Source organism: Hyperolius riggenbachi, chromosome 10 (assembly GCF_040937935.1).
Source record: "Hyperolius riggenbachi isolate aHypRig1 chromosome 10, aHypRig1.pri, whole genome shotgun sequence".
Taxonomy (NCBI): domain Eukaryota; kingdom Metazoa; phylum Chordata; class Amphibia; order Anura; family Hyperoliidae; genus Hyperolius; species Hyperolius riggenbachi.
Genome location: NC_090655.1, coordinates 213,640,967 through 213,663,566, shown reverse-complemented (window position 1 = coordinate 213,663,566; position 22,600 = coordinate 213,640,967). Strand labels below are relative to the sequence as shown.

The 22,600-nt window shown below is 43.5% G+C and overlaps 1 protein-coding gene across 1 annotated transcript in view; it reads left to right on the top strand.

Moving 5' to 3' along the window:
• The window catches only part of LOC137536794 (pulmonary surfactant-associated protein D-like), a 127,232-nt gene that overhangs the window by 24,268 nt on the left and 80,364 nt on the right, over positions 1–22,600 (top strand). Inside the window, exons 3-4 of the mRNA XM_068258995.1 lie at positions 16,781–16,954; positions 21,097–21,195. Coding sequence (XP_068115096.1) covers positions 16,781–16,954; positions 21,097–21,195 — 273 coding nt within the window. The remainder of the gene's footprint in view (positions 1–16,780; positions 16,955–21,096; positions 21,196–22,600) is intronic.

Here is a 22,600-nt window from a genome sequence, read left to right as displayed (position 1 = left end):
GCAACAACAGTAAGGCGGCTGTTTCCGCGTCCAGCGCGGCGGTTTGCACGTGGCAGCGTGTGTCTGGTGTGGCTGAGTCTGTTAGTGCACACAGGCTTAGGAATACGCGCGCGCGCGCTGAGAGGCAGAATTCTTATACTGGGCAGAGAGAGTCAGCTGATCACGCCGATCAGCTGACTTCAGAGCAGGATACTATTGGTTGATCAATTAGGGGTGGTGCTGGAGAGCACTACTTCATATATAGTCACTGCTGGCCAGTTGCAAGTTGTCTGCCGTTGCGAACACTATGTGGAAGCACTCAGACCTTAGTCAGATCCAACAGTGTGTTTGAACCAGGTAGACCTGGGAATTCACACTGAGCCAGATTACTTGAACTGTTATTCTGTTTATGCTTAAGCTAGTTCCAGGGTGTAGAGACCAAGGACCTCACACCCAGATTAGGGAACTGTATTATCATTTGTGTTATACTCCAGACTAGATCCAGGGTGCTGAGACTACGGACCTCGCACCCAGACTAGGGAACTGTATTATCCTTTGTGTTATACTCCAGACTAGATCCAGGGTGCTGAGACCATGGACCTCGCACCCAGACTAGGGAACTGTATTATCATTTGTGTTATACTCCGGACTAGTTCCAGGGTGCTGAGACCACGGACCTCGCACCCAAGACTAGGGAACTGTATTATCATTTGTGTTATACTCCAGACTAGTTCCAGGGTGCTGAGACCACGGACCTCGCACCCAAGACTAGGGAACTGTATTATCATTTGTGTTATACTCCAGACTAGTTCCAGGGTACTGAGGCCACGGATCTCGCACCCAAGACTAGGGAACTGTATTATCATTTGTGTTATATTCCAGACTAGTTCCAGGGTGCTGAAACCACGGATCTCGCACCCAAGACTAGGGAACTGTATTATCATTTGTGTTATTCTCCAGACCTGCTTGTGTGACGCCCATCTTCCAGGGGTCACTAGTGACCAGGTCTTCTTGCTATTCAGCCTGGGACTCTGCCCCCTTGGATGTCTCAGGCTGCTGCAAGATCTCTGCACTTCCAAAGGGAGGTACTTCTCATACTGCCAAGGACCACCTGCTCCTCGGGTGGTCCTCACTCAAAGTTATTACTGTTGCACCAAACACTCACACTATATAGGTGTCTAGAGGTTAGCAATATATCTGTATTATCGGTAATTCTGCAGATCATCAATAATCAGGTATATATATCTGCATTCTTGGTGATACTGCAGATCACCAATAATCAGATTCTCTCTGCGTGCTGACACCAATCGTTACACCTCCCTTCTTATTATGGGCAAAAACAATATCCTCACATGGGCACCAGCTGGTGTTTAAACTGCCATATTTATTTGCAAGCTTCGCAATTCAAAAGACAACATAGTGCAGTAAATGTATCAGCAATACATCACCGTCAGTCGGATCATACCACCCACAGAGACCTGTCGGGTCGACAATTGTTTCGCTTAAGTAGCTTCCTCGTGGACCGATGCTCTCCGCGGCGGGGATAAGGCTCAACACCGCAGACAAAGTGGGCGCTTAAAGTACGTATTGTGGCGCACGCCCACTTCCTCACCTCTGGTCTATGGTAGGCCCAAGTCCTCCAGCGCGGGCGCGCGTCATCACTGAGCGCAGCCTCACGCTGGTGGCAATCATGGTCACGTCACCACGCTCTGCGGCGCTAGTTCAAGCGTCGCAGTCATGGCAACTTACTAGTTTACTAGTTATGCTGCGTCCACCCGGAAGCAAGTCAAAGACCGCCCCCGTAAGAAGCAGTCATTGTGTACCATGCAGTGGGCTCAACACAGCCAAGGGAGAGTTTGCGAGTATCCAGGCCGCACTGAGCAGGATGACCAGGGGAAACCTTGAGTAAAAGACATACATTCATCACTTAAAGGGAAAGATCCCATTACCAAGGTAAGGAAAAGTTACGCATACTTATTGGGGTTAATTATACTTATGAAGGACTAGAGAGAGAGAGATACACCAGAGAGTGACACCCCAATGTCAGGTGAAGGCAAGGAGAGTGCAAATTGTGCCACTAAACTCTTAATATTTCTGCAGAAAAACGCTAAATTCATTTCTATCATTGAACCCCAATGGGCCCATTGCTTCAGTCCTCGAGATCCAAGTCGATTCCTTTTGAGAAAGCAGTTTCTCTCTATCTCCCCCTCGTCTCGGGGTTACTACAGAGAACAGTCCCACCATCCTCAAATGTGTAGGGTCACTTTGATGCACCTCTTTAAAATGTTCCACAAGCCTTGGGACTCCACCTTTACCCTTTCTAATGAACCTGATATGTTCTACCAACCGTTCCCTCATTGGGCGGGTAGTTTTACCTATGTAGAAGAATAAACAGGGACATAGAAGGGCGTATACCACAAACTCGGTTCTACAGGTTATAAAATCTTTAATTTGAAAATTTATGTGGCCCAATCTCACATTCTTGGTTTTGTCAATATGTTCACACGTGGGACAGTGTCCACATGGAAAACAACCCTGCATCTTTTTTGTGCCTAACCAGGTTTTTATCTGAGGTTTTACAAATTCACTTCTGGTTACAAAGGACCCCAATGTGGGGCCCCTCCTATAGGCTAACATTGGAGGATTGTGGATTCTGGGACCGAATCCACAATCCTGCTGCAAAATGTACCAATTTTTGTTTATGATTTCCTTCACCCTATTAGCCATGGGTGTGAAGTCAAATGTCATCACGAACCTATCCTCAGACTCTGCTGTTCTCTCCTCTAAAAGACTATCTCTACTCATTCCTCTAGCCCTGTCTAGAGCTAACTCCAATTCTTGTGTATTGTAACCTCTCTCAACAAATCTGTTGGTCATCTCCACTGCCTGTGACTCAAAATCCCTATCCCTAGAGTTGTTCCTTCTCAATCTGAGATATTGGCTGTACGGGATTGCTGCTTTTACATGGGAGGGATGATAACTCTGGTAATGTAGAACCGAGTTTGTAGCTGTCGCCTTCCTATGTCCCCGAGAGATCAACTCACCATCGTGTACCTCCAAGGTGAGGTCAAGAAAGTTGACCATATCTCCACCCTACTCACCCGTAAATAACATGTTTCTATCATTTTTGTCCAAATATTCCATAAAGGAATTGAAACAGTCCCTAGTGGAACCCCAAATGACCAGAACATCGTCAACATACCTGGACCATGCCCTCAGATCACACCTATAGGGATTGCTATCCCCATAGATGTATTTTTCCTCCCACTTAGCCAAAAAGATATTGGCAAATGTGGGGGCCACCGCTGTCCCCATTGCCGTCCCCGATATTTGTCTGTACCAGACATCACCGAATTTAAACGCATTATGTCCCAGGACGAACTTAAGGCATTCAGCTAAAAAATCATTTTCCGATTGATCCACCAACTTGGTGGCCAATAACATCTCTTGGACCAACCGGACACCCATTTCTTGTGGTATCCTGTTATACATATTAACCACGTCAATGGTTGCAAGGCTGTCCCCTTTACACCATTTAACTTGTTCGACCATTCTAAGGACATGCGTTGTGTCCTTCAGATACGATGGAACAAAGGACAGCAGAGGTCTAAGGGCATGGTCCAGGTATTTTGAGAGGGGCTCTGTTCCAGAGCCCCTCCCGGAGACAATGGGCCGGCCCGGGGGATCCACCAGGGACTTATGGACCTTAGGCAGGAAGTAAATTACAGGCCTCCTTGGATATTCAGGGAACAAATCGTCCCCCAGTTTATTATCCAGGAAGCCTGACATCACTCCTCCTCTTAACAAATTCCTCAATTTTTTCTGAAAGATGGAGGTAGGGTCTGCCGATAATTTTACATAGGTGGTGGAATCATCTAATTGTCTCATGGCTTCTCTAATATAGTGCTGTGTTGATAACACCACTATGTTCCCTCCCTTGTCAGCCTTTTTTACTGTAAGGTCGGGACGGGATTTTAACCATTTTATGGCTTTCCATCCACTCGGTGAGAGATTTCTCTCTACCTGTGGATAAATTAAAGCCTTGGATTCTTTGAGGACTTGTTTCTGTAATATATCTAAAGCAGAGCCTGACAAGGGAGGGAATGGTTTTACTGATCTGCATGCCTTAAATTTGGCCTGTTTTAAATTGGTATCAATAGAATCATCTACAGAATCATCATTTTCAGCTAATAGGGACTGTAATTCACTTATAGCGATGCTGTCTTGAAAGGATAGACTTGGTAAAAAACCCAAAGGTCCTATCTTAGGTTGAGTTGATTCCATGGGATTCCCCCCAAACATTCTATATAGGTTGATCTTCCGAACATTTTTGTAGAGGTCTATTTCAAACTTAGTGAAATCAAAGGCTGTAGTAGTGGCAAAGTTCAGTCCCTTTTGTAAGACCTTAATACACGGGTCTGACAGCTTTACTCCCGAAAGATTCAACACCTGTAGTTGGTTTGACTCCGGGGTTTGCTCTAGGCAAATCCCTCTTGAGGCATTCCCTTCCAGGACACTTTCTTTGCACATGACTCCTCGTTTTCTTCTCCTCCCTCTCCTTGTTTTTTTTCCTCCCAAAGGGGATACCTTAGGTCTTTTCCCTCTTCTATCAACCTCGGACTCTGATCCCGAGTCAGAGGTCCAGTAGCCTTTTTTCTTTGGTCTACGTGGCTTTCTCCTTTTGAATGTGCTTTTAGGCTTGGGCTCTGAGCGTGCCCAATCAAAGATGTGACCCGTTTTAAAATCTTCCTGGTCTCGAAGATATTTATTGAGTTTTCTCTCCTTGACCTCCCTCTGAATGGGTATCAATCTCCTCTCAATCTTACTCTCAACTTCCTTCGCCTTATCCCCTGTAGCTACTGCAGACAACCGATTTTTTAAGTCGTCAATCTCTGTGACTACTTTCTCGTGTTCTTGTTCTGATCTCTCTAATGCCAGTTCTGACAATATTTTAGCATAATTCAGATGGGCAGTATTCCACTTTTCCATAAACAGGGGGTCGTCGCTGTACTCTGCAGGGGGTTGGTACAATCGAAACCCTCTCGACACATAACCTTTATCCTTGTATCTTTTTAGGGATGCAACTGTCCAAAACACTCGTACCTCTTTTTCAGAGGCCCTGAACAACTTCTGCTCTATGCGTCTGGTGTTCAGGTCTCTGTGGGTGGGGGTGGCTGTACTGTTGTCTGAAAAGTACGTTTCCCAGTCAGATCGCTCAGATTTAAAGACATCCTCTTCTTCCGCTTCTGCGGATAAGTGGATAGATTCTAAAAGTTCTTGCTCTAGAGTGGATGTCTCCTGCATTGGTGCAATTGAAAGCAGGCAGGTACTGATAACATACAGTTCATAAGCCTTAGATAATGCACACAACACGTTCTGGCTGGTTAGACAATCTTGCAAGTCTTGCTTGACAGACCATGAACATGTGCCTCCATGTGTATCAGAGCAGAGAATTCCTTATCATCAAAAACAATATCCTCACATGGGCACCAGCTGGTGTTTAAACTGCCATATTTATTTGCAAGCTTCGCAATTCAAAAGACAACATAGTGCAGTAAATGTATCAGCAATACATCACCGTCAGTCGGATCATACCACCCACAGAGACCTGTCGGGTCGACAATTGTTTCGCTTAAGTAGCTTCCTCGTAGACCGCTGCTCTCCGCGGCGGGGACAAGGCTCAACGCCGCAGACAAAGTACGTATTGTGGCGCACGCCCACTTCCTCACCTCTGGTCTATGGTAGGCCCAAGTCCTCCAGCGCGGGCACGCGTCATCACTGAGCGCAGCCTCACGCTGGTGGCAATCATGGTCACGTCACCACGCTCTGCGGCGCTAGTTCAAGCGGTCGCAGTCATGGCAACTTACTAGTTTACTAGTTATGCTGCGTCCACCCGGAAGCAAGTCAAAGACCGCCCCCGTAAAAAGCAGTCATTGTGTACCATGCAGTGGGCTCAACACGGCCAAGGGAGAGTTTGCGAGTATCCAGGCCGCACTGAGCAGGATGCCCAGGGGAAACCTTGAGTAAAAGACATACATTCATCACTTAAAGGGAAAGATCCCATTACCAAGGTAAGGAAAAGTTACGCATACTTATCACCAGGGGACCAGGTCTAGTCACCAGGTCTTCTTGCTATTCAGCCTGGGACTCCGCCCCCTTGGATGTCTCAGGCTGCTGCAAGATCTCTGCACTTCCAAAGGGAGGTACTTCTCATATTGCCAAGGACCACCTGCTCCTCGGGTGGTCCTCACTCAAAGTTATTACTGTTGTACCAAACACTCACAGTATATAGGTGTCTAGAGGTTAGCAATATATCTGTATTATCGGTAATTCTGCAGATCATCAATAATCAGGTATATATATATCTGCATTCTTGGTGATACTGCAGATCACCAATAATCAGATTCTCTCTGCGTGCTGACACCAATCGTTACACCTCCCTTCTTATTATGGGGACACCTAAACTCCTGGCTACATATACTGGGGACATATACACCTGGCTACATATACTGGGGGCATATACACCTGGCTACATATACTGGGGACACATATATACCTGGCTACCTATTCTGGGGACACCTATAGGCCTGGTTACTTCCACTGGGGACACCTATAGACCTGGTTACCTATACTGGGGAAACCTATTTTGGGGGAACTGCTGCCACATTAACTGCATATTTGGGGAACCGCTACTGCTAGATTAAGTGTATTTTGGGGAACAGCTGCTAGATTATATGTATGTTGGGGGAACTATTGCTGCCAGATTATGTCTATTTTGGGGGAACCAGTGCCATTTTATCTGTATTTTGGTGGAACCTCTGCCAAATTACATGTATTTTTGGTGAAATGCTGTCAGATTACATGTATTTTGGGGGGTAACACTACGGCAGAGCTCAAACTTCCCTGGCAGACCATTTACACCACAGCTAAGGTCATGTATATTTGGCCCCATACATTACCACGCCCACATTCTGTTGTGTGGCCATGCCCCTTTTTTTCCTTAGAGGGCGCATTAATAGTCTTTGTCCCGGGCGCTTAAAGACCTAGCTATGCCTCTATGTGTGTGTAATCACAAAGAGGCACACAATCAGTGTCAAATACAAAGCAGCTGTGTGAGTGTACCAGTGGGCTGTGTATTTTAACATACACACACAGAGATATGCAGTTGTGATATTACAATGGTTGTAAAAAGGCTGAAGTGCTTTAAAAGCAGTGTGAGCACTCAAATGGCTGCATGGACTGTATGCAGTGTGTCACCCACACAAAGAGATATCCTATAGTACGTTCAATCACAAATACTGCAGTTGAAAGCTATGCACTGCTAATGGTAGTGTTCTGGCTTGTAATAAAGATAGAACAGGATACTGGAGAACTACAAATCCCAGCTAATGACTGTGTGGACTGTGGGCTGTATGCAGTGTGTCACCCACACAGAGAGATATACGGTACTATAGTATGTTCAATCACAAATACAGTTGGAAGATATGCACTGCTAATTATACTGTGCTGGCAGACTACAAGATCCAGCTGTGATTGTGGGCTGGGCTGTATGCAGCGGGTCACACAGATATGCTATACTTCAATCACAAATACAGTTGGAAGATATGCACTGCTAATGATACTGTGCTGGCAGAACTACAAGCTCTAGCTGTGACTTTGGGCTGGGCTGTATGCAGTGTGTCACACAGATATGCTATACTTTGATCACAAATACAGTTGAAAGATATGCACTGGTAATAGTGTGCTGGCGGACTACAAGCCCCAGTTGTGACTGTGGGCTGTGTGCAGTGTCACACACACACACACAAAAAACACAGCAGAAGAATATTAGCCCTCAAAATGGCTTTTTTTTTTGGGGTGCTTTCAGCAATAAATTTCAGCAAGGAGCAAGCTAAACAACAGCCTAGCTAACTGTCTCTTCAGCAATCTGTACTTCCTCTCACTTAAGCAGCATCCGGAGACTGAGAACATGGCCGGCGCTGCTGCATTTTTATAGTTGTGTTGGGGGGGGGGGGGGGGGGGGGGAGTGTGTCTGTGGGGGAGTGCAGCCTGATTGGCTGCCATGCGTCTGCTGGGGGTGGGTCCAATGTTCATGTCTTGCCGCAGATGTGAACAGCGGAATTCTTTTGGGCCATCTCTAGTTCAGAGCCACCTTATACATTTAAAGTGATAGCACCTTTGCATTATCAGATATTGCAAGGCCCAAAACCAAGTGTCTCAGCATGCATGACCACTAAGTGCACCTTAGCAAAGAGCACGTGTCTTAGATGTGGCTGCGGGTAGAGCCTCCTGATGCATTTAAAGTGACAGCACATGCAGGGGCCTTTGCATTATCAGTAATTGCAATCAGAAATTGCAATCAATAAGTGACTCTTTTGAGTTTAGTAATTGCTTAAATTTGCATAATTACTATTAGAAATGGAACTTACATCCATTTTTGTAATTAAAATAACTTTGTTTCTTTAGAAAATACGAAATTACGAAATATCACATTAAACGCAAATTTGCGGCAAAACACTCGACTCAACACTACTTTCCAGACTGGAGGCTTTCTCTCCAACTCCAGCCTCTTCTGCAAAGAGTTCACAGATAAGAAAAATTCAATGGAATCAATGGCAAAATAGTCACCAAAACAAAATATATGTATTTTACGCAAATGCTTTTTAAATGTTTACTTTTAAAGAAATTTCAATGGCCGCCAACTTAAAGTGGATCCGAGATAAACTTTTACTCATTGCATAATTGTGTTCCTTTTATATAGTTTATAGGGCATTCCTCAAGCCAAATCCTTTTTTGTTTTGTTTTAATACTCTAATTCCCTATAAACTAAACAAGCCTCGCCCACATCTCTTAGCAAGGGCTTATGGGAGCTCAGTCTGGGCGGGAGGAGGAGGAGTTTACTAGCCAAAGATTTCAGAGGCAGAGGGGAGGAGGGAGGGGGAGAGGGGACTGAATTTACACACAGGCAAGCTGATAGCATCTCCAGCCCTCAGCCTGTGACAATGTGACTAGCAGAACATGGCTGCCCTCATCGTATCACAGGAATAAATAATCATAAACATTTGAAGCTGTTTGCAGCTAGATATGCTGTGTAAACTATCTAAACTTTAGATAAGATATATAAACAAGTTACTTGTTATAGTTAGTTTTTCATCTCGGATACGCTTTAAAGAGACTCTGAAGCCTCTTTAAAATCTTTTTTTTTTAAACAATCCTGCTTAATACATTAGTCCTACCTAAATTGTTGCATTCCCGCAGCTGTAAACTATCTAAATCCCCCCTAAATCCCCGGGGGGCTATCTGGGCAGCGCTTCCGAGTGAGGCAGGGCTATGAGCTGCAGCCCTGCCTCACACGCGTCTATCAGCGCGGAACGCCGCCTCTCCCCTGCCCCTCTCAGTCTTCCTTCGCTGAGAGGGGCGGGGCGGGGGAGAGGCGGAGATCCGCCGCTGATAGAAGGGTGTGAGGCAGGGCTGCGGCTCATAGCCCTGCCTCACTCGGAAGCGCACAGGGGCAGCAAAATCCACAACCAAGAAAGTCGTGGATGTTGCAGGGGAGAGGGAGGGGGGTTAGGGTTTTAGATAGTTTACAGCCATTTAGGTAGGGCTAATGTATTAAGCAGCATTGTTTAAAAAAAAAAAAAGATTTTTTAAGAGGCTTCAGAGTATCTTTAAGCGGTTAATAGCAAAGCCCCCATACATGCTAGAAAGTTTTTGAAATGGAAAAAAGTTTATTTTAAGTATGCAGTTAAATGACTAATAATATAGAAGGGGACCCAATGGATGCCAGCTAGATTCAGAAGCCTTTGTGACACGTCGTTTATGTATGTCCTTAAAATAATAGACCTGATAATTAACGAGAAATGTAAATGGTACTCCAACTTTTCCCTTGTGAAACCCTCAGGAGGTTTCCTATTCTTTGAAATTGGTTTGGAAAGAGACTTCTTTGGCACCTTGGTGAGTGAGCAACCTGCTTGGGACCAGTGGTGCTCATCCGGATTCCAGATATCCGGGTAATCCGAATATCCGAACATTTTTACGCTATCCGGATCGGATTACGGATTTCTTTAGAAATCCAGATAGCTATCTGCGGATATTTGGCCGCATAACCCGGATATCCACGGATATTGCGGAAATCCGGATCCGAAATACTGTAACTAAAGAGATGACGTCCTAGAGCCATTCAGAGGGCTCCCAGCAGAAGTCCTAGCAACCAATCACAGAGGGGAACACTGGCCAGCCCCACCTGACCTCATTGAGCTAAGGGCTCCCAGCCTAAACCCTGGCACCCAATCACAGAAAGGAACACTGGGCAGCCCCCTTGTATAATAAGGAGGGCTGCCATGATGAGACATATCGTCTTAGCTTGCTGAATGCTCACTGAGAGACTTACTCCAGTGCTGGTGGCCTAGCAAGGGGGGTTGTACACAGTTATAAACCTAAAGCTGTTCAGTGATTAACCCCTTCACTTCTATCACTACAGTATTGTTAAATCGTTAATTAGCTTGATTGATGTCATAGTGTGACAGTCAGAGAGTCAGAGAGTGTGTGCTCCAGTGCTGCTGGGCCTAGTATCAAGGGCTATACACAGTTATAAGCTTAATAAGATTACTGTGTTATTTTGTAGTTAGTACTGTAGTACTGCAGTCAGTGTGCTAGTAGTTGTTAGAGTAGTAGTACTACTGTGTTTGCTTTCTACAGAACTGCTGTGCTGTGAGCAGTGCCAGTGTGACAGTTAGTGGGCAGTAGTGTCTTCTCCTCTGCTGTCTGCCTGTCACTCGGCACTAGGCATGTGTCACGTGGGGAGGATTTTAAGGATTTTAAGTCCTCACATCATCAACTAGTGTTCCCCTTTAAAAATAATGATGCTACACGCCTCATTTACCCTAAAAAAAATTTTTAAAGCTATTTAAAGTGCACTTCCGGTTTTTCTATCCAGATATCCGAATCCGCCCGGATAGCCCAGATAATGCTTTCAGATATCCGCATGAACGCGGATATCTGAGCGCTCGGATTCAGATATCCGATCTGGATCCGGATATCTGGGTATCCGGATCTGGATCAGTTCGAATTTTAAAACGTGGTATCCGAGCACCTCTGCTTGGGACACTTGTTTTTTGGTATAAGTCTTAAGACATTATCCAAACTGTGAGAGGATCAGACAATTTGCTTTTGATTTCTGGATGTGAAAGCATCTAGATTCTTGGTTTAGAGTGCATGCCCTATCCCTCTGAATGATAGAGAGAAGGTACAAGAGTGAGTGGCCTTACTTATTAGAAAAAGAAAAAAGGAAAGTTGAAAAATACCGGTCCGTATCAGCCCTACATCAGTTACTGTTGATGACAGCCATAGCTCATTACTTTACCTCAGAGCATGGCAGGAAAAGATAGGGATCCGCCTGTAAGAATCCCAGACCCATACTATTTTGAACCATATACACATTTCTCTTAGTTCACGGATTCAGGAGAGTAACTGTAAACTGTTTAGGCGGTTGTATAGGTCCCCAGGGGGTAATCTATTGGAACAAGGAAGATGGGTACTGGTAGGGTTGCAAACACAAGGGTACTTTATTACTTTTTCTATGGTCTTGTCTTAAGATTATGGCTATTGGAGAGGTTGTACATATTAGTCACCAAGTTTCATGTCAGATTTGTGTGTGCTCCTTCATCTGACAAAAATACAAAAGTACAAAAAAGACAATAGTACCACATATGGTAAATGCAGCTTAAGAAAATAATTACGGTATGTAAAACATATTGCAAAGGCACACAAGGTTTGGTTGGTAATACCTAGGTGATGTCCAGAAAGGCATTTTAAACACAGTTGGTTGAGTGAGGTAATAGCATGGAGAAAAAATCCACTAGGAAATAGGTCTCCTAATGCAGTCCTCCAGTTATGTATTCAACAGATATGCAAATCAAACCTTATCTTAGTTGATTGTATGGATTGATAATGTTGATTTAGGAGAAATGCCAGCCAGGAGATAAATCCCCTTATGTTATGCCATACTTGCAAAAAGATTAAATCCAGGAAGTAATGTCCGCCCGGAGCCTAGGTCTACGAACTGCAGCCTTCCTGTAATAGAGATAATGCAGTGTAAGGCAGGTAGTACAATAGTCATCAGAGACAGGTGACTCCCTGAAAGTTGTCTGTTTAAGTGTCCTTGTGCGCCAGTTCAAGCACTTTAAGCCACATCAATGTAGCAGTCTCACATATTGCCATAGCCGTATGTAATATTACAGTATTGCCGTGTTATCATATGTACTCATCTGATCCCAGATGCAGTGATTAGTGAAAAAGCTGATATTCTTTTCGCATTAATTTCCACAAAATGAATGTAAAATTCAACTTTCAATTGAAATGTGAAAATGCCTTTGAAAATAATTTTGTAATATGTTTTGTTTTTTCTATTTTTTTGTGTTAAAAGATGTGATTTTTGTGTGTTTTTGCAATATTTGATGTTAAAATGAGTGATTTTTTTGTGAATTTTTGCATTAGAAAAAAAAAAATATATTTCCAAAATAGTGCATTTTCGAAAATATATCCTCGAAATAGAAAATAGCATTTTGGATGCGAAAACGACTTAAGCAAAAATTTGCAAGGTACACTGCCCAGATGTCCACACTGCATAATCCCAAGGGCTGGCAGTCGTGTGTAGTGACAGGTGGTGTGTCCTTATGTAATCCTTATGGAGACCCTATTCTTGCAATACTTATAACTGTCTAGTTTTTCTATCTTGTACTGTGGCATATTTACAAGATTTTTCCTTGCCAGCACAGATTGAACTTTAAAGAGACTCTGTAACATTAAAAACATCCCCTGGGGGGTACTCACCTCGGGTGGGGGAAGCCTCCGGATCCTAATGAGGCTTCCCACGCCGTCCTCTGTCCCACGGGGGTCTCTCCGCAGCCCTCCGAACAGCCGGCGACTGTGCCGACTGTCATTTCAATATTTACCTTTGCTGGCTCCAGCGGGGGCGCTGTGGCGGCTTTCCATTCCGAACTACACGGAAATACCCGATCTCATTCGGGTCCGCTCTACTGCGCAGGCGCAGGAGACTTGCGCCTGCGCAGTAGAGCGGACCCGACGGCGATCGGGTATTTCCGTGTAGTTCGGAATGGAAAGCCGTCAGAGCGCCTGCGCAGGAGCCAGGAAGGTAAATAATGACGTCACCGCTGCCCGGACTCCACGGAGGGCTGCAGCGAGACCCCTGACGGATGGAGGACGGCGTGGGAAGCCTCATTAGGATCCGGAGGCTTCCCCCACCCGAGGTGAGTACCCCCCAGGGGATATTTTTATGTTACAGTTCCTCTTTAAGTAGCATGTGTGTTGGTGCTGCCAGGTTTTAAAATGTATATTTTGTACATATTTATGTATATGGGGAGTTAGAAAAAACGGGTGGCAAAGCCTTTCCCTCTCCTCCAGAGTCCTTGTCCAATCCATGGACTAGGGGCTCACCCCCACCTATGGGACCCGGGAGAAGAGTGTGGGTAACTACTTCAATGTCTGTGGGTGCAGACACTTAAGGGGTTATGGGGGCATCTGAGGTTCCCCTTTAACAAGAGGGCCCCCAGATGCCCACCCCCTCCCTAGATAAATGAGTATGGGGTGCTGATTCCCTTACCTATTTCCACAAACAGTTGAGAAATAAATAAAAACACAACAATGAAAGAAGTCCTTTGATGTTCTTAATTAACCATAAATACTTACCTTGGATAATTCCACGCCCCTATCCTCAGAAATTTTACATGCCATTATCCTCTCGATACAAAGCAAGTGACTAACAGTGCCACATGCACACGTTGATCCCAGCCCAAAACTTGCTACACTAAGTATAGCAAGCCGAAGAGGATCTTCAAAATTTCCTCCAGTGCCCCCTATTGGTCTTTTAAGTTAAAAAGCAGTGGTCCTCAAACTACTGCCCATGGGTCAAATGCAGCCCCCTGAGGCTGGCCCCCAAACACAAAATGTATAACTTATAGATGCGGCCCACTGCACCTGTAACCACTTCAGCCTACAGTGTCGTTTCACCTTATGCATCCAAGCAACTTTCACCTCCCCTTCATTCGCCAATAACTTTATCACTACTTATCACGATTAATTTATCTATATCTTGTTTTCTCTGCCACCAATTAGGCTTTCTTTGGGTGGTACATTTTGTTAAGAATTATTTTTTTCCTGAATGCATTTTAACGGGAATATTAAGAAAAAAAATGGAAAAAAATCATTATTTTTTAGTTTTCAGCCATTATAGCTTTGAAATAATACATGCTACCATAATCAAAACCCATGTATTTTATTTGCCCATTTGTCCCGGTTATTACACCATTTAAAATATGCCTCTAAAACATTGTATGGCGTCAATATTTTATTTGGAAATAAAGGTGCATTTTTTCAATTTGCATCCATCACTATTTACAAGCTTATAATTTAAAAAAATATAGTAATATATTCACTTGACATGCATATTAAAAAAAGTTCAGACCCTTAGGTAACTATTTATGTTGTTTTTTTATTGTAATTTTATTTTTATAAAAAAATGTATTTGGGGTTTTTCGTAGTGGGGAGGTAAACAGGTGATTTTAAATAAAATTGAGTGTGTATATTTTTTAAATAGATTTATGTAGATGTAGTTTTACTATTTGGCCACAAGATGGCCACAGTGATTTTTTTTGATATTTCGTCCTGTAAGTGAGAGCTCTCACTTACAGGAACTGAAGGGGTGACGTGGGACATAGAAAAATTGAGTTTTTTCAGAAAAAGCCGTCGGTTTTTCTTAGGGGGACATAGATCAATGAATGGGATCTGTATTCCCATTCATTGATCTCAGGGGCGTTGGAAGGCGGCGGGAACGCGTGCAGCAGCAGTGCAGGCTATCTGGATGGATATTTCCGTCCAAATAGACCTAAGTGGTTAAATATTGGTGGCCCACGTAGAAGCCAGTCAGAAGTCATTTGATGGCTTCCAATCCAATCCTGCATCAGGTGACACTGCTGTCCAAATGGATGGCAGGTTGTTTCCTGGATATGCTTCAATGTCTGGTGCACAAAGACGTTTTTTGGGTGCCGCATGACTGAATGGCTGCTGCTGGGAGTTCTCCTTCGGGCATGATTGGGGGAAATCAATACCTAGATTCAATGTAATGTTTTTCAAGCCCAGCAGTCTGATGTATGTTGACCCAGCTCTTGACCGAAAAAGTTTGGGGACCCTTGCTATAGTGTCTAGAGCTTGCTTACTTAGTATAGTAAGTGCTGGGCTGCGATCGAGATGAGCGGCGCTGTTCGTCGTTTGTCGGGTATCAACAGAGTAATGGCGTGGGACGTTGCCAAGGATACTGGTGTGTCATACATCACATCAGGAGCCAAAAACAAAAAACTGGTACACCTTTGATTATAATGCAAAAGGGAAATTTTATTGTTCCATGTAATGTATCCACACCACTATGCCATAATCCTACATTTAATACAAATAAGCATAGAACAAATGTATATAGACCACTTCAGAAATGAACAGTCAATTTTATCATGGAACAAGTCTGTTTCGGGTCACAAAAGCCCTTTTTTAAGCAAATCCAGTTATAGTCAAAACAATGGTGTGGTGCTGAAAAGGATTTGTTCCATTGCCTGAAGTGGTCTATATACATATGTTCTACCCACTGAGTACTGGATGTAGGATAATGGCATAGTGGTGTGAATATACTATATGGAACAATCAAATTGCCCATCTGCATTATACCCAGAGGTGGGTGTCCTTTCCAGTGCGCCAATCACCAATGTATTCGAAATTCAAATATAAAGTATAGATACCCACCCCCACTCCCCTCCCCAACATAGTTAGATGGCCTCCCTCCTGCCTACTTAGTTTCATTGTTCTGTGGCCCGCTCTTGTCCTGCAGAGTTGTGGCAACTGGGAACTCACATCTTCTGTTTAGCATCTGGTTTCTATTGTTACGGCCAATGCCCATGCCTCTCATGAAGATGTCATAGGCCGGACAGAACCAAGGTAACCAGAGGACATCTCAGCCCGGTATGCCCAAGGCCCTTGCAGAAGATGAGGCCCTAAGCCGTTGTGTGCGTTGCTTGTACCCTTGCGACAGCCCTGTGTATAAAAAGTGGATGTGTTAAACAGCAGAGTGGACTGACCCAGCACTGGAGCATTTACATTTGGGAAAGGGACTTCCCACCCTATCTTCTTACCGGTGTATAGTGTGCATCAACCTCAATGCCTTTTCTCACTAGACTTTGTTTTACTGTCACATGTAGCCCAATTCCCCTGGAACAGTTGCATTGACTGTCACAAGTTACTGTAATCCGTTTTATTGTATTAATAATTGTATCCTAAAGGCCTAACTTTTTTGCACTATTTGTGTTAAAATTGGATAACAAACTAATAACATTTATTGTAAAAAGAAAAAAAAATACAACATTGTATAAATACAATATAAGTAAGGTTGTCAATCTTTAGTGTTTGCTGCATCTTCAGGTCTTTCTACCATGTAGCTTCTTGTCTGTGGACCTTTGTGAAAGAAAAGAGGGATGCAAACTGGTCAATCAAGGTTGCTCCTCTTACTTTCCCAACCCCATTACTGAAATGGGCGGGGGATGGACGTGGTGGGTCTGTTTTGGATATTGTGTCTATTGGATTTTCCATGTAGTCACAGTGGAGCTAAGATAAAAAAAAACATCTGTAACAAAGAGAGAACTACCGTAAGTATCATTGGAGACATTCTAGGGTAAGGGGGTTAAACATCTTTTTTATACGCTTACTATAAATTGTTTACTTATTTTGTTTTCTTTTTAACCAGAAGCACGATCATTCTTAAGTGGAAAGCGTGGTTCAAAAGGGCATCAAGGACCGCCTGGTCCCGGAGGAGAACAGGGACCGCCTGGACCAATAGGACAACAGGGGCCACCTGGACCAAAAGGAGACCAGGGATTAACAGGGCCAAAGGGGGATAAAGGAGTTAATGGGATTTCAGGTGAAAAAGGAACTTCAAGTACAACATTAAATGAAAGCTCCATAAAATGTCTCTCCTCACTCAGTCATAACATCCTCCCTGGTTGGAATCATCAATGAAATTCTAATACTGTTGATGCAAAGTTTTTGTTTTTACATCTGATAAATTTGATCATCCTATTCCCAGGCTGCATACATTTGCATAAAGTTATCATACAATCTCACTAAACTCAGAATTATTAGCATTTTATTGGCAGGGGTCAGTACTGGGCCCAGTCCTCTTCTATTTATTTATTAATGACCTAATAGATGAAGTAGAAAGTGATGTTACGGTGAAAGGTAATTGGCACCCTAAAAAAGAACACAAAAACAACAGGAGCCAAAAGATGCAGATGTCACGAGTTAAATCACAAGTGTAAAAAAAAGTTGTGGTACTCACAAAGGAAGGTTGCACAGGGGGCAACCAACCGCTGAAGGCAGGTGGAGATTTATAAACCTGACTCAGCTCGGGTGACCAGCTGGAACTGTATCCGGTCGCACTCTTGGCAAAACTACAAAGGACCTATCAGTGACAGAGCTACTGGGTACCAGAGTACAACTATCCAAAGGAGGGTGAAAAAAAGCACAGAAGGGGGAAGAGACGCCCAATAATAGATAAAAGTGTATTAAAAACAGCTAAAATAATAAAGGGAAAGATGGCTTACCTCATTAACGACACAGACTAACACATATGAAGTTTAATTATGCTGTTTTTAACACAGTTTTATCCCCTTTGTGTAGAAAGTAATGCTGTTATTTTTGCAGATGATACAAAATTGTGCAGAATTATCACCTCTCAAGAAGATAGTAACATAATTCAGAATGATCTGGATAGAATGCATTTCAACATAACAGCCACATTGTAACAAGCAAAGTTGCACTGCAATTCAATGCCTATTTGATGTTCACAGTGTGGCCAGTGTGGTATAATGGCATGCAAGATCATGAGTTACTGAAAAACGTGCATTAACAAGGGCAGTACAGCACACTATTCTTTGACTGTATGCTTCACTGTATGCAGCTCGAGACCTTCCCATTGCATTGCTGCTTCCTGCAGGGAACTCTATACCCTCTGTGAATGTAGCCTGAGTCTGGCCAGGGTGGTTAAGTTTGGTCAGCCCTAGAATGTTTGCAAAGCAATGTGTTTTGCTCTCATGCTTCTTTGTACTGTAAGGTTAAGTTGCACACAGATCTAATTTATTGCTTATATCTATTTACAATCTTATTGTAAGAGCTTTCTGTCCAGAGGATTATCAGTACCTGATATTTTTGCTATGTATAACTAGATATATTACTATCACTTCTGCTGCTCTCTTTTTTTTTACCGTGTAGGACTGTTTCTTTAAGTGATGATCAGGCTGTGTTTTTTTCATCAACTGAACATTCAAGTACTGAAATAAAATCAAATGTATGAGGCATGACGTTCAGCAGGGATTGGGACTCAATCCCTCAGGCAACATTACAGAACCTAGACTTTACAGACATGTCACTAGCCAGCAGGCTGACAACATGTTCTGTTACTATGCAGAGGGGAGGAAGGCCAATGGAGCTGTACATGTTAGGGGAGGGCAATGTCCTTGGACATCCTTGGCCAATGCTTAGCCAAATCAATTCACCAAGTGCCCCCAAGGGTGTTGAGGGCCGCTGTATACATACACACTGGATTCTCAGAAGATCATTATTGGCTGCCTCGGCCATGTTGAATCTAGAATGTGTAGAAAGCTATAGACACTGGAGTTGCTAGAAGTTATTCAAACTATTTGTTTTATCATTTTATTTACATTAAACCCGTTAGTGTCAATTTTTTTTTCAAACAACTTTACATTTTATTTATACGCAAAAGACAACTGCAAGGAGAGGGATATGGAGGCTACCAAATGCATTTCATTGTAAGCAATACAAGTTGACTGGCATATCCGGCGTTTCTGATATTATTGCCAGATCTGACAACATTATCTGCATGCTTGTTTCCGGTGTTATTCAATAGTGATGTAGCAAACATCACATTTTCGAATCTTCTGTAAACGTTCGCAAACAGGCGAACTGCCCTAGACTTCAATAGCCACTGGAAATTAAAACCTGTAGGGGCTGTTTCTTGCCACAAAATGGATGGAACAGTTTTGTGTTTAAACAACAACAAGAATAATATTTCTATAGCGCTCTTCTCCCTGGGGACTCAAAATGCTGTGACCCTGCATTATGCAGTCTCAAAGGCTCGGAAAAAGTTTTTAGCCTTTTTTTTTAAAGCTGTCCAGAGAAGGAGCCTCTCGCAATGATTGTGGAAGGGAGTTCCATAAAGTAGGGGCTGCATAGGAAAAGGCCCCAGCACCAAATGCATTTAACCTCCTTGCCGGTTATCCCGAGCTCAGCTCGGGGTAACCTGCGCAGGAGGATTTCTCAGGCCCCGCTGGGCCGATTTGCATAATTTTTTTTGTTACATGCAGCTAGCACTTTGCTAGCTGCTTGTAACATCCGATCGCCGCCGCTTGCTGCCGATCCGCCGCGTCGCCCCCCCCTCCTCCAGACCCCTTGCGCAGCCTGGCCAATCAGTGCCAGGCAGCGCTGAGGGGTGGATCGGGATTCCCTCTGACGTTCTGACGTCCATGACGTCGGTGACGTCATCCCGCCCCATCGCCATGGCGACCGGAGAAGCCCAGCAGGAAATCCCGTTCGGAACGGGATTTCCTGCTTACTCTGATCGCCGAAGGCCGTAAAGTGCTGGAGTTGATAGCCGCTGGTCAGATGCGACTGCAGAGCGGCAGATATGCCAGGATACCGTGGCCATGATCTCAATGGATGTCGGGGAAGGGCAGAGTTCAGCCTGCTTGGCTGATGGCTGGAAGTCTGAGGCATGCTATTAGTGCAGAGCGCAGCGGAAGGCATTATTACCGATCCGGGATCCAGCCGACGAGTCCTCCTTCTGCTTCTGTATCTTCAATACCGGCGCGCGCTGATCCCCGTCTTGTAACTTCCTGGTCATCCGCTCTCTCACTGCGTGACCCTGACATACGTGAGCCGCCGAGGTCATGCAGCGCGAGAGCGGCAGACCAGGAAGTTACAAGACGGGGATCAGCGCGCGCCGGTATTGAAAATACAGAAACAGAAGGAGGACTCGTCGGCTGGATCCCGGATCGGTAATAACGCCTTTCGCTGTGCTCTGCACTAATAGCATGCCTCAGACTTCCAGCCATCAGCCAAGCAGGCTGAACTCGGCTTTCTCCCCGACATCCATTGAGATCATGGCCACGGTATCCTGGCATATCTGCCGCTCTGCAGCCGCATCTGACCAGCGGCTATCAACTCCAGCACTTTACGGCCACGCTTAGGAGGGGAGACAAATGGCCGCACATGCTGCCTCAAGCGCCATATAAATATGAAATTTCAAACATTTGGAATATAAGACGCACTCACTTTTTCTCCCCACTTTTGGGGGAGAAAAAGTGCGTCTTATATTCCGAAAAATACGGTATATTATATATATATATATATATATATATATATATATATATATATATATATATATATTCATATGTATATACATGTATTTATGCATATACAGGCAGAGGAAAAACAGTGCAGAAGAGAAAGAGTGAGCCATGTGTGTACATATACATGTATATACATATATATTTATATACAGTACATGTATACACATTATATATATATATATATATATATATATATATATATATATATATATATATATATATATATACTGTAAATGTATATACATGTACATATACACACACGGCTCACTCTTTTTCATCTGCCCCCAAAAAATTTAGGTTCACTTTAAAATTAGTCCCGCCCCCACCGACATCATGCCACCACCACCGCAACTGCCACACTGATTGGGTCCCCGGAAGAATAGCAGGGACATGGGGATCCCGGCGGCCGAAAGCAAAGGTAGACAGATGGGGGGAAAAGCCTGGGTCCCGCTGTGCAGCACTGATCATGCACGGGACCCAGAAACTGTGCGCTCGCAGCGGTTTTTGCCAGCTTGACCTGAGCAGCTCTCAGCACACAAAGCGGAGGCTGTTCTCAGGTCGGGATTACCACCAGGGGGGTTAAGGAATGTCTGATAAAGCATTGCAGAACATCAATGGATCTATTAATGTATTCCAGGACCACCAGGACCACAAGGAAGGACTGGACCTTCTGGGCCAAAAGGAGAACAAGGGCCACCAGGACCAAAAGGAGATAAAGGAGACAGTGGAGCTTCAGGTAAAAAAGGAGAACATTCAACTTATTGAAATTATTCTCTGGCTCAAAGTCTGAAGGTTTCCAAGAATAGAGATGGTCAATAAAATGCAATTGATTTTACCTAAAATGCAAATTCAATGTCAATTATATGCAGTTTGAAACTGGATCGATTAAAATACCATCCTGGCAGTTTTTGACTGTCCAATTTCCAGCTACATATAATTTACATGAAATTTGAATTTTAGGTTATGCATCTCATCAACCAACTTTATCAAAGAACATATCTGCAATCCTTCCTGCCTTACCTGCATGGTCCATACATGGGCATAAAATTGAATCTTTACTACCGTAAATCATTTGATGTAAAGTAACCAAGCTTCTTCATGTGTTTAGCTTTAAGAGGGAACTTCCAGGTTTAATACAGATGGGAGAGAGGGAAAAAAAAACAAAAAACAAAAAAAAAACTATAAACAAGAAAAAGGGTGCAAAGCGAGAAGAGGAATCAGCATTCCTAAATCAATTTGCTATATCAAGGTTAAAAAGTGGGCGAGAAAGAATTCAGTTTCAACTTCTAGGGGGGCATGTTTAACTCATTAACCTAGAATTAGGTTGCTGGGATGGTGGGGTGAAGAGGGAAGGTTAGTGGGCTTGTTTGATTACAATTTTTGGTACAGTGGTATCAAAACCTTCAAAAATGTCCCTGATATACTGTATCACCCAATATTTATATTACCTTATCAAAAGGATTGTAAAGTGTACCCATAATTGCTAACTTGAATTTGCAATGAATCGACCAATGAATTATTGAAAAAAATCAGCAGTATCATCATGTAAAATGATCATAAATTGGGAGCTGGGAAAAAAAGGGCGCAGGCAGCTAGTGGACAAAAAGGGCGCCGCCATTCACTCCCATAATAAATAACGTTTAATGGGCGCCGAGCAGGAAAAAAGGGCGCCGGAGCTAAATAAAGTTTACAAACGGCGCCCGGAGATGTTAAATGATTTATAACTGAGCTTGTGGTGATTTACGTTTATAAAATGCACCAGTGCCGAATAACGTTTATAAAAATACTAAACATATTTATCTTATTTAACTAATTAAAACATTATTTAAAGTTTTATACCTTACTGTTTTTAAAACATTATTCACAAAATAAAGCGATCAGTACGTAATGTAAATTGCAATATATTTTTTTATTTAAAGTTTTATCCCTTACTGTTTTTAAAACATTATTCACAAAATAAAGCGATCAGTACGTAATGTAAATTGCAATATATTTTTTGGAGTCACAATTTGTAAAACATTATTATCCACATAATAAAGCGATGACTAAGGGAGGTGGTTAGGGTTAGGCATCACCAGGGGGGTCTTAGGTTTAGGCACCACCAGGGGGGGTCTTAGGTTTAGGCACCACCAGGGGAGTCT